The 13,540-nt window shown below is 36.5% G+C and overlaps 1 protein-coding gene across 1 annotated transcript in view; it reads left to right on the forward strand.

The window, feature by feature from the left end:
• Nucleotides 1-13,540, forward strand: part of MCF2 (MCF.2 cell line derived transforming sequence) — a 95,280-nt gene that overhangs the window by 48,359 nt on the left and 33,381 nt on the right. The window contains exons 5-10 of the mRNA XM_063083487.1: nucleotides 4,732-4,851; nucleotides 5,835-5,951; nucleotides 7,436-7,585; nucleotides 9,243-9,376; nucleotides 9,689-9,803; nucleotides 12,626-12,745. Of these exons, the coding sequence (XP_062939557.1) occupies nucleotides 4,732-4,851; nucleotides 5,835-5,951; nucleotides 7,436-7,585; nucleotides 9,243-9,376; nucleotides 9,689-9,803; nucleotides 12,626-12,745 (756 nt within the window). The remainder of the gene's footprint in view (nucleotides 1-4,731; nucleotides 4,852-5,834; nucleotides 5,952-7,435; nucleotides 7,586-9,242; nucleotides 9,377-9,688; nucleotides 9,804-12,625; nucleotides 12,746-13,540) is intronic.

The following is a 13,540-nucleotide window of genomic DNA, read 5'->3' on the forward strand; positions in this document are numbered from 1 at the left end:
AAAATTTCCTTCCCTCAGCAGTAGTTTGAAAAATCCTAGAGTAGGACTTTGGTCCTGCTTACATCAAAGTTTCATACTAACACACTACGAATCACTACTAATCATTGAGTGTTAGAAGGGTAGGACCATGTAGAATGCTAACAGTTTTCATTCGGGACTAATATTCAGAATAATAGGAGGGGGATTAATTTCTCAAATGGAGGAAGAGGGCGCCGAAGACATGGCCGCCGAGGGGAATTGTAAGTGGGACAGCCATCCCCCTCTGTGTCTATTCATAAGTATTGTTTACTTCATTGATTTGATTTTATGCTCTTCATTTACCTATTTGTGAATATCACACTCATTTCTCTCTCCCTCCCCCTAGTTCTCATTGCTACTTAATTATAATCAATTATACACCTAAAAGTTTTGTCATCATTTTAAATTGAATTTAAAAAATCCCCAGGCTTCAGCATCATTTCCCCGAGTCTAGGTCTTAGACCTTGGTAAAAGTTACTCTTTTCTTTCTTTCTTCTTTCTTTTTTTAAAAATAGATTTCATTTTTTAGAACATTTTTAAGTTTGCAACAAAATTGAGCAGGAAATACAGAAAGTTCCCGTAAACTCCTTGCCCCCGCAATGTCTTATTAATTTTTGTCTTACAGCTTTGTTCAGTTACTAATATTGCAACATGCTGAAAATATGATTATATTTGAAACATTGCTGATATATTTTTCCTTATTATGCTTTAATCCTCTGTCTTGAGGCGGGTGACTCCTGACTGTACACTCCCAGCCTAGACTTCTTTCCCTTCTTTGTACGTCCAGCTGTCTGCACGTCCTGCTGATCTGTCTAACCCAACATGCTTACAAGTGGGAATCAGAAATCAGAATCTTGTCCCACTTCTTAAAACCTGCCTCTCCTGTGTTCCCCATCTCAATGAGGGTTGTACCTTTCACCCAGTTACACAAGCCCCAAATCTGGAAAGTTTTTGTCCTAATCCCTTCTTTCTCATCAAGAACATTCAATCATTGTCTTGCTATCTTTGCTGCAGGTCAGAAACTCATCACCCTGGCTTGGATTGCTGTACTGGCCTCCTAGCTCATCTGTCTGCTTCTACTCTTGTCCAAATCTGGGCCTTTCCCAAAACCAGAGTGATCCTTCCAAAATGCAAATCTGACCATGTGGTTCTATTGCTCAAAACATCTTAGAGACTCCACTTACTACCAGGAAAAAAATCCAATATCTTTCTTGATGTGGTTCCTCCACATCGTTCCAACATCATCTCCCGTTCTCCCCCAGTATTATTTTCCTCTAGCTTTCTTGACTGGGGCGTCTTTCAGAGGTGAGGGTATTTTAGTGATTAAGTGCACAGACTTAGCTGCACATCAAGGTTTCACCAGCTGGGGTAAGTTATAGTTAAACTCACCGAGCCTCACTGTATTTGTAAAAGAGAGTGACCTAACTCCTTCATAGAATTATAATGATGAGGGGCCATGATAACATCACCAAAATACTTGGCATAGAGTAAGCGTTATTTTTATATTGGAACATAGTTGATTGTACTGTGGGGTACAGCACTGAATATCAATACCTGTGTACAATATGCGATGTTGAAATCAAGATAATTAGTATATTCTTCATTATACAATGAAATCGATTTTCATTGCCCTTTACCAATACCTCCCTTTCCCCCTCTCCCTTCCTCTTTCCCACCTCTGGTAACCTCAGTTCTATTTTCTTCTCTCAAAAGTTCAACGTAATATTGTGATTTTTGTATTGTTCTTTGTTTTTTTCTTTCTTTTATTTTATTTTTTTAACCTTCCACATATAAGTGAGGACATGCAATATTTCTCTTTCTGTGCCTGGCTTATTTCACTTAACATAATTTTCTCTAAGTTTGTCCATGTCGCTGCAATGGCAGTATTTAATTCTTTTTTATAGCAGAGTAGTATTCCATTGTATAAATATATCACTTTTTTTTTATCCAGTCGTTCAATGAACATTTAGGTTGGCTACAACTCTTGGCTATTGTAAACAGAGCTGCGATAAACACGGGAATACAAATATTCCTTCGACATGATGATTTCCATTCCTTTGAGTATATACCCAGCAGTGGGATTGCTGGGTCATATGGTAGCTTTATCTGTAGTAGTTTGAGGAACCTCCATACCATTTTCCATAATAGCTGCACCAATTTACAGTCCCACCAACATCGTAGGAGGGTTCCCCTTTCTCCATATCCTTGCCAGCATTTGTTACTGTCTTTTTTATATAGGACAGTGTAACTGGTGTGAAATGATATCTTAATGTGGTTTTGATTTGCATTTCCCAGATGCTGAGTAATGTTGAGCATTTTTTCATGTGTCTGTTGGACATTTGTATACCTTCCTTTGAGAAATGTCTATTCAGCTCCTTTGCCCATTTTTTAATTGGGATTTTTTTTTTTATGGTGAAGTTGTTTGAGTTCCTTGTATATTCTGGATATTGATCCCTTTTCAGATGCATAGCTTGCAAATATTTTCTCCCATTCTCTAGGTTGTCTTTTCATCCTGTTAATTGTTTCCTTCGCTGTGAAGAAGCTTTTTAGTATGATATAATCCCATTTGTTTATTTTTTTCTTTTTTTGCCTGTGCTTTTGGGGTCGCATTCATAAAGTTTTTATCCAGTCCTACTTCTTGAAGTGTTTCCCCTATGTTTCTTTTAGGAGTTTTATAGTTTTAGGACGTATATTTAAGTCTTACTCCATTTTGAGTTAATTTTAGTATATGTTGAGAGGTATAGGTCTAGTTTCATTCTTCTACATATGGATGTCCAGTTTTCCCAGCACCATTTATTGAAGAGGTGGTCTTTCCCCCAATGTATGTTCTTGGTGCCTTTGTCGAAGGTCAATTTACTGTAGGTAAATGGGTTGATTTCTGAGTTCTCTGTTCTGTTCCATTGGTCTGTGATTCTGTTTTTATGCCAGTTGCATGCTGTTTTGGTTGCTATAGCTTTGTAGTATAATTTGAAGTCAGGTAATGTTATGCCCCTGGCTTTATTTTATTTTATTTTATTTTGCTCAGAATTGCTTTGGCTATTCAGGGTCTTTTGTTTTTCCATGTAAATGTTAGGATTGTTTTTTCTGTTTCTGTGAAGAATGTCATTGGCAATTTGATGGGGGTTGTGTTGAATCTGTAGATCTCTTTGTGTAGTATGGACATTTTCACAATGTTAATTCTTCTAATTCAAGAGCATGGAATATCTTTCCATTTTTTGTGTGCTCTTTAATTTCTTTCAACAGTGATTTGTAGTTCTCATTGTAGAAAACTTTCACCTCCTTGGTTAAAGTGATTCCTAGTTATTTTATTTTTTTGGTGACTACTGTAAATGGGCTTGCTTTCCTGAGTTCTTTTTCTGCTAGTTCATTGTTGGAGTATAAAAATGCTACTGATCTTTAAAAAATTTTTAAAAATTATTATTTGCATATTCACTCTTACAAATAGTGATATTTCTTTATGCTCTTTGCCTGACCTATCACTTCCCAAACCCCCTTCCTCCCTTCCCCCCATCTCTAGTATCCTTAGGTTTATTCTCTCCTTCTAAAAGTTCAACATATTGTTGTGATCTTTTCTTTCTTTCTTTCCTTCATTTCTTCCTTCTTCTATCCTTTCATCCCCCCCTCCCCCGCCTTCCTTCATAACAGCACGTTATGAGTGAGAACATGCAGTATTTCTGTTTCTTTGCCTGGCTTATTTCACTTAACATAATTGTGTGTTGATAGAGTAAGCATTTAATACGTGGTAATTTATTATTAATATTGGACCATGCTATTCCACTTCTCACTAATTTTGCATTGAAAGACTTATTTGTCATTTGAATTCTTTCATATAGCAGTTATTTTTGATTGCCTACTATGTGCCAGCATTTTTCTAGAAGCTGGGGAAACATTGGTGAACTAGAATGACATTCAATCCAATTAATTCCTCTTTATGCCTCAAGACCTTTTTGACCTTCCTACATGTAGGAGGCTTTGTGCTATCACTTTCCCTTGTATGTTATTCTAATTCCTTTGTTTCACTTATCAACTTATTATATATGTAGTATATAATCAACTTATTACCAATTTATCTTATTTTATTAGTAACTTATTACTAATGGACTCCGATTAGACTGTCATTTGCTTGCAAGCTGGGTAGGGACTATATTTTATTAATGTGTGCACATTCAGTGCCTAAGAGTGCTTGATAATCATTCATTTAAATACATGTAGTGGACTGCATAGAAGGTATTCAGTGAATGTTGCTTGAATGAAAATAAAAATATGATTTTATGATGTGGTTTTCTTTCATTTTTTAGTCTAAGTACACAGTATTTCAGCTCCCTTTGGCTTTTAGGTCTCTCCTAGGAAACTGCTTCCTAATTCTACTTGTTTTTGCAGGAAATAAATGCAATTTTAGTTCATATACTAACTTTAAAATGAAGATTTGAATCTAATTCTTCATAACTTGGGATGTACTTGTCTAGTGTGAGAAAATTGCATGCTAGGAGCGTTTCAAGGATCTGACCTGATAACCTTACATTATTTTTATTACTATTTCCATGCTTTTAGATTTTATCAATATCCATTTTTATAGTGTTGGCCTTTTACTGGCTTTTATGACTTTAAATTTTATTTCCCACAATTACATATTTTCTGATACGTGCTCAGTTGAGTGCTTGTTTTTGACAATTCTTTCTCTTTCTTTTTCTTTTTTGTTCTTTCTTTTTACAGGCTTCCTTCCCTGGGAACTTGCACTTGGTTTTGGTTTTACGTCCTACCAGTTTTCTTCAACGAACTTTCACAGACATTGGATTTCGATTTAGTCAGGAGGATTTCATGCTGAAATTACCAGTAAGAATATGTTATTTAAATGTTTTGTCCCTTTAATTCTCATGAAGATTTTAATCATGGTGTTTATGTTTTACATGTGCCCACATAACATTTAAAAGAAAAAAAAATTTGTCTTCCAAAAATACAAGTTTAAAATGCCCCAAATCTTCTGTTTCTGCTGCTAAAAAAGAAATAGATTCATCAATTTATAATAAAGCAATTCCTTTTCAATAAAATATATATCACATATGTTATATATGTGTGTGTGGGGGGGGGCATATAATCAGGGGATTTTATTTTTAGTGAAAATGTGTATGTATTTTATGTATTCGAAGTCCCATGAGCTTACATCCTGAGCTAGTTCAGAGTACCATGTTTTTTTTTGTTTGTTTGTTTTTTAACGATATTGTTAAGGGCTGGCCCGTGGCTCACTTGGGAGAGTGTGGTGCTGATAACACCGAGGCCACGGGTTCGGATCCCTATATAGGGATGGCCGGTTAGCTCACTTGGGAGAGCGTGGTGCTGACAACACTAAGCCAAGGGTTGAGATCCCCTTACCGGTCATCTTAAAAAAAAAAAAAAAAAGATATTGTTATATGTTTTTAGGGTTAGGAATAGAGTGCTCATAAATTTTGATACTTTTGAAAAGATCAGTCCCTCTTGATCAATTATAACATTCTACATAATGTCCTTTTACTTTGTTGTGGGCATACGTTCTTTCAGAAGCTTAACCATTAACAATGCAAACTTTTAGACAAAGGAGAATTAGGTGTTTGGCTTCTATAGAGATTAATTTTGCTTTAAAGAGAAATGTTTTGTATATTAAAACTATTATTACCTGAAGAAGGTCTGCATACATGTGTGGGGGCCTGTACAGGAGAGAACTGTTTGAACCATTTATAAAAGATACCTTTCTGCTAACTGTTTGCTAAAGTTCATTTTGCAGTTTAATGGAGGGATGCCATGAAAGCAGTTAACAGTATCTTTCTTGTTTATTTTTATAGGTTGTTATGCTGAACTCAGTTAGTGATTTGCTGGCATACATTGATGACAAGCAGTTAACCCCTGAGTTAGGCGGCACCTTGCAGTACTACCAGAGTGAATGGATCGTCTTCAGAAATGTATGTTGCTTTTGCCCTTACTGTAGAGCATATGGCTTATGTTAACCTTTAAATCTAGTTCTAGGAATTTTTCCTATTTGAAAGAAAAACAGATTTCTGGGGCTCCTTCCTTTTAAATACATATATAATTCAACATCTTGAATTTTTTTTCCCATGGGAAATATCTAAAAATGATGAAGAGTCACTGAGGATGGCAATTGAAGGAGAGGCGTAGGGAATAAGGAAATCATACTCTGCCCACCCCCTTGTGCTCATGTAGTAACTTTAAGAAACAAAGTGTTTGGGTTTAAATCCTGGCACTACTGATTTTTTGTTGTATGACCTTGGATAATATACATAACTTCTCTGAGTCTTAGTTTTCCTAACTATAAAATGGGAATAATAATACCTTACCTTATAGGGATCTTGGAAAGATTCAATGAGAGAACAGATGTAGATTATTTGGCACAGTGCCTAGCATATGGCAAACCATCAATAAATGCAAGTAATATTATTAATCTCATCATCTTAGTGATGCTCCTGAGGCAACTGGATTTATAGGAAAGAATCCTTCTGTTTTAGGAATTTACAAATAGGTAAGTCCCTGCACCTCTCAGGTGTGAGTCTGTGGTATAAGTATCTCGACTTTAAATCCTAGGAACGCTTCTGATACAAAGTGATATTCCTAAGGAAATGATATTTTATTAAATCAGGATTTCATTTTTCTCATCTCTCTTCTTCATTCAACAATTCATTCACTCATATGAAGGTGTATTGTCAAAATTAGCAGTGTCTAGCATTTAGCGACCTGTAAAGTTATAATTAAAGAGCAGATTCCTTGAGCTGCATGGTAATCAGATGGTTCATGTGGTCTCTACATTTTGCCCTTCTTTCTGTGAGTAATTGATTTTGGAAAGAAAGTAAATTAAAAAACCTTACTTGCCATTTCAGAGCAACAGAGCCTTTGGGAGTACAATTTTAAATTTTGTGCAGCACCTGAAAGGAATTGTTGTGATTAGTTATTCCTCCATGGTTTTAGACCATCACCTTGTTTGGAATGCTAACGCTTGTTTATACATGGTAATAAACAAATACAAAGTAGCTTTGCTCTTTTCTCTTCAGAGATAAAGTGATTATAAAGTAATTTTACCAATTACAGAGTTTAATAGAATAAAGAAAGCACTGTGATTTTCAAGGGCATAAAACAAATTGCTCAGTACATAGCAGCTTTAAGAAATAGTTTTCATCAGTCCCAAGAAACAAATGAAGAAATTTAGATAAAAGACATTCAGGAAGACTCTTAACTTTGCTTTAGTTTCTTAGAGGCTTAGGTGCAAAGTTAGAGTTGATTGCCAAGGGCGATGCCAAATTTCCTTAGCAGAGGAGAGTTCATAGTATATGTGTTTGCTGTTATACTCAAATAAAAATAAATACAATTACTGATATAGGTTTTGATATGCTGGCAGAGTTTCCATAGAATTAAAGGAAATACTGGCTTTCTGCAGGCTGTAGAAAATTTTGCCCTCACAGTGAAAGAGATGGCTCAGATGTTACAGGCCTTTGGAACTGAACTGGCTGAGACTGAACTACCAAATGATATTCCTGCAGTAGAAAAAATTCTGGCAATTCGTGCTGAAAGGTATCGTTTGTTGAAGGTATGTCTGATAGAGTGAATACATAAAGGTTTTTCATGGTCTTTCTTTTTTTAGAGAGGTGTTTAATGTGTCCATTTCACAGTGTTGCTTAAGGGGAGATAAAAGATATTTATGTATTATATAAAAAACTATAAAAATACTTTACAAGAGAAGAACGTTCTGGATATGTTGAATCTAAGTGTCCCCTTTGTAAATGGTGCAGTATCTATTCTTTATCTTATGGGAAGGCCCCCTCATTTGGAATGCAGTGGTGACATTCAAGAGCCAGATAGATGTTCTGGTTTAAACTCCACCACATGTACAGTGTGAAATGGGAGAAGGATGAGGAGTCAGGAGGCCGGGTTCCTTGTCCCATCTCTGTCATGAACTGATTAACAAGGTCTCCCTTCCACAGAATACTAGTTCTTGATGTTTTCTTCAGTAGACCAGGGGTGGCAGATTGATTTTGTTCTTGTACCCCAGTACTGTCTGGAGTGTTGGGTTGTGAAGAATTCCGAGACACAATTCAGACAATTAGCAAGTACATTTGGAGTCATTTTCCTCAAGAAGTTTAAGATTGATCTGAACAAGCACCAGGCAGCCATGTATAAGTCATGCCCTTCATATGATAAGAGGCATGCTGGGTGCACTGGCAGACTCAGCTCTATGGAGAGGTGCTATGTTTCAATGAAGAAGAGGAGAGAAACCATATTTGAATCACAATCTAAAAGTGCAACTCTGTCCAAAGAAAGAAGGCTCTGTCTCTCACAAACTGTGTGACGTTGGGCACTTTGCCTCCCCTGTCTGACTTTCAGTTTCCTTGTCTGTACAATGAGGTTAACGATGGTGACACATGCACACCTTGTGTAGAGTTGTGAGGATGGAATGAGGTAAAGTATGTGACTGTGCACAACAGTGTTTGGCACATAGTTGGCACTTCATAAGTATTAGCTGTTCATGTTTATGTTCTTCCTCATATTGCTGATGGTATCATGGAATCTGTTCCCACAAAAATGGACGTACACCCAAATTTTTGCTTGCAATTTCAGGGGGCCCTTGGATCTCCTGAAGGAGGTCTTACATCACTCTTGTATGTCTGAAGAAGGTCTGTGTTCTTAGACCACTCTCTAAGGTTAAGACCTTCTCAGTAGAGACACGTCCTTCATAATGAATTCATTAACCGCAAATGTAAAATAGAATAAGACTTAAGGTAGGGAGTGATTGGTAACAATTAAGGGTTAGTAGAAAATATATCTAACTGTGTCTGAATATGCATTAGATATTATCTGTAAGTGTGGTAGTTCTTATTGTGCTACTAGTGCTTTATTTGAGCACATTAAAAATATTAGCAGAATAGAATGGAATAGATTGGAACTTTCTACCAGTAAGAGAAGAAAAGGAGGCTATAAACAGAGCACATGGTATTTCTGCCTTTAACCATCTTATAAAAATAGTGACGGCAACATCTCTCTTGAAGTCAGGGGCTTCTGGGATCCTCGCAGCTTTTAGATTCTGTGGTGCTAAAGTCTTCCTTGATTTTTCAGACAGCTATGAAAGCAAAGACTGTTCTAGAACTGCTGTTTCTATTCTGTATGCCATACGTGTATGCTCCCTTCTGGTTATGTCGTCAAGGTTAGAATACGAATTGGCTGATTCATCCTGTTGTGCTTTTGGACAGAATGATATTACAGCTGTAACCAAAGAAGGAAGACTTCTGCTAACAAATTTGGAAGTGCCTGAAACTGCAGAAGCTGTCAGTTCAAGACTAGAATGTCATAAGCAAATAAATGGTGACTGGCGAACTGTTCATAAGTGAGTATTCCCTTTTCAGTTAAGACTTATTTTATGTTTTTGAAAGGGAATTAGACATTTTTTCTGCAATCTGTTAAGTGTGAACGTATTCCTGCCACTTCTGGAAATCTGAGAACTTCTTCTTGGGTTGTCCTGCAGAGATTAGTTTGCTTGTAGAAGAGGTTCTGCTGTGGACATTGATTGTCTTTATTTGAACCAAGTGTCACAGGCTATGACTTTGCCTATAATTCTTAATATCTAGACCGGGTTTATCTAGATACCTACAAAACAGATGATTGTTTTTAAGGAATTCTTTGGCTTTTCTTTGTTAAGATTGCTGAGTCAAGTACGTGATATGGAAACAGCTTTTGATGGATTTTGGGAAAAACACCAATTAAAAATGGAGCAGTATCTACAACTGTGGAAGTTTGAGCAGGATTTTCAAGAGGTCAGTTAAAACATTTATTCCTTTATACAATTCTTTTCATTATGCCAGATGTTCTTATTCCTTAATCATCAGAAATTCAGTCTTACAAGATGCCCATTTATACCTATAGAGAGAAAAAGAAGAGGCAAGTGTAAGTGAACTTTGACATAGACTGAAGAAAACCTCTACAGAAATTCTAAGACCTCTACTTCTTGGGCTTACTCGTTTCCTATGAGAAAGTACTTAAGTGACAATATATATGACAGGGACAAAGTTAAGATTTATTAGTCAAATTTATTTTAGATCTAAAATGCTTTCAGGCTATGGGATAGTTTTCCAAGAAAATAATACCAACTTTCTTCTTGGTTTTTAAATACCATATACCTATGCTGACTATATTTAACATGATCTAGCAAACGTTTTTTTCTGATCTAGGAATTTATTTCTGTGAGAAGCCTGACAGATGAAATTAAATCAAGTTTAGTTATATTTTAATGATTAAAAGTATGTTCCAGTGGACCATTCTGGAAAAATCCATCATATGTGGTCAAGGCACATAGCTTTAGTTTCTTCCATTTCTTTTGCAGGCACGTCTGAGCTCCTCCCAGTCTCTTTCATAGTACTTTACCAGGAGATCCGAGGAAAACTCACTTCTTTTCTCTCCTATGTGTGTCCAGCTTGTTTTCTGCCCACAGATGGCTTGCTTGCTATTTCATTTGCTCCAGCAGCTTTAGGCTGGGGAGGAGTATTGCATTCTGGGCACAGTTACTACCAGCCTTTCCCTCCCCTTTCGTTCAAACAGCTTCTGAAATGACGTTTTCTCCATGAAACCTTCCTTAAAGCAAGAATAGGTCAATTTGCTCTTGGTCCTTCGACGTGTCTTTCCACCCTCCCCAACCAAATACATGCAAAATAACAGTTTTCCTGAACATAGCCGGTATGCATATACTTAGATGTTAATTTGCATCCATACTAAATTCTTGTCCTATGGTCGTAATCTGTTTTCTCCAAGTCATTGATTGCTGTCTCTAGGTAGTACTGTTGTTTGACTTAGATTGTGATCTCACTGACAAGGTCTGATCTCATAGTGATATGTACACAAGGTCCATATGTTTGGGAGCTTACTTTTTTAAAAAAGCAAAATAACTTATTTGAAAATTCAGACTTACAGAGAAGTTGCAAACGTAACAAAAGTAAAAACACCCATATACCTTCTCCCCAGATTGATTTATTGATAATGTTCTGCCCCATTTGTTTTATCATTTGTACTAGCTCCCTCATATACAAGGATGCTTCAGAAAGTTCGTGGAGAAGTAGAATTAAAAGATAATACGAATCTATCCATGAACTTTCGGTAGACACCCTCATATAAACAGATAATTTTTTTCAGAAAAATGATATATTTTCTGACCCATTTGAGAGTAAGTTGCGTACATGACAGCCCTTTCTCCCCTGAATACTTCAGTTATTTTTCTAATAATAGGAATATTCCCTTACATAACCACAGTACAGTTGTCAAATTCAGTACATCTAACAGCAATGGAATACTTTTATATTATCTACTGTCGGTATTCCACTTCTGTCAATTGACTCGATAAAGTTATTTATAGCATTTCTTTTTCCTCCAGAACAGGATCCAATCTAGGGGTGGGTCTTACATTAAGTTGTCATGTCTCTTTGAATCTGGAACATTTCCACAGCCTTTCTTTGTCTTTTATGACACTGACATTTTGAAGAATACAGTCCTTTTAAAAATAAAATGTTCTTTGATTGGAGTTTGTCTGACACGTTCTCATGATTAGATTTAGTCTGCGTGTGGCCAGCTAGAATACTACATTAGTGATGTGCCCTTCTCAGGGTATCCCACCTGGAGGTGAATGATGCCCCCCTTTCCCTCTTTATTGATGTGGATTTTGCTTACCCAGTCAGGGTGTTGTTGAATTTCTCCACTGCATAGTTAGTTTTTGCCTCCTTGTACCTTGTAATGTTATGTAATGTAGTAGGAAATGCATAGGGGTAGAATGTAAGGTTGTGCAAATATCCTGCTGTTCAGCAAAATTTCCCCATAGATTTAGCATCAAATGATGATTCCTGCCTGAACCAATCTTTACTAGGGTGGTTGCAAAATGATGATTTTTCAACCCCAGTGTCCCCTCCGCATTTACCAGTGCACACTAGGCATTCTACTGAAGCGAGAACCTTCCCTTCTCCCCATTTACTCAATTCATAGATTCTTAGTTTTCTTATGGTGTATAATTCATTCTTAACTATTTTGGTGTTTCAAACTGGCTACTCTATTCTTGTGATGTGTCCCAACATTTTTAAAAATCACTTCCTTACTTTCTGGCATAAAGAGATAGTCCAAGCTCATCTTGTACCTCTTCTGCTTCAGCCCTGGAATCAGCCATTTCCCTGAGGAGCCCTGGTTTATTTTTCTAGTAAATAGTTTTACAGATCAAGATCTGGGTGCAGGTGGGCTTATTGGTACTGGAGGGTCTTTGCTTCTAGGACTATTCATCATAGAGCTGTGGAATATATATATACATGTATATACACATATATATACTTGCGTGTGTACGTACATGCAAATACATGACCATGTATATATATATGTATACCTGCAAATGTACATAATGACATTTTATAAATCATGAGTGCACACTGATATCTAGGAAATTAGATTTTAACTAATTATATCTATTTCTGTGAATAAAATAACTGAAAATATTTTTCTGCATGTGCAGATTTTCCATATCGACATTCTTGTTTAATCGTATTACCCATGAAACTTGATTGTAAAGGGAAAATGCTTAATAATTTGTATTTTTATTTTCTTTTGTTAGCTTGTGGCTGAAGTTGAACATGTATTAAACGAACAAGCAGAGCTGGCTGATGTAACAGGGAATATAGTTCAAGTAAAACAAAAAATAAAAAAGTTGGAAAACTTAGATGAAAATTCTCGGGTAAGATTACATTTTAGATGTTTGCTCTATTTGTGGAGTATAATAGTTAAGTTTTGGTGGGACTAAATAATATAAACCCTTATTATGATTAATCTCTCATAGCAACATTCTGTATAATTGGCATATTTGTTCAGCGGGAACTGGGGGTGACACTGCAGATATGTCGTGTGATTGTAAAGGGAGGCCTCTGAGATAATGGTGAACTGTTTCAGACCCACCAATAAGAACAAATCATTAGGGAGGAGCTAGAAAAATGTCTGTCAAGGGCCGACCCCCTGGCGCACTCGGGAGAGTGCGGCGCTGGGGGCGCTGGGAGCGCAGCAGCGCTCCCGCCACGGGTTCGGATCCTATATAGGGATGGCCGGTGCGCTCACTGGCTGAGTACCGGTCACGAAAAAGACAAAAAAAAAAAAAAAAAAAAAAAAAAAAAATGTCTGTCAAGAATGATATTTGGTGCTTGGTAATGATGGAAACATACAAGGACATAATTCCTTAAATGCTCATGATATGATATATGCAGTTAAACCAAACCTAGGCTCACACAGCGAATATCTACCTGGTCTTACTAGCTGTGTGACCTTGGGTAAATTGATTTCTAAGCCTCAATGTCCTCATCTATAAATTGTGGATAAAATGGCCTACTTGCAAAGCAATTGTGAGTATTTATTTAGATATATAAAGCAATTAACACAGCACCTGGGGTATATAGTAAGTACGCAAAAGAGGCAGTCATTATTCCTGCTAGTCTTAAAGCTTGGACTCATGGCTTTAATACTTAAAAAACTCTAGCTTTGC

The sequence above is a fragment of the Cynocephalus volans genome, chromosome X (genome assembly GCF_027409185.1).
Source record: "Cynocephalus volans isolate mCynVol1 chromosome X, mCynVol1.pri, whole genome shotgun sequence".
NCBI classification, from domain to species: domain Eukaryota; kingdom Metazoa; phylum Chordata; class Mammalia; order Dermoptera; family Cynocephalidae; genus Cynocephalus; species Cynocephalus volans.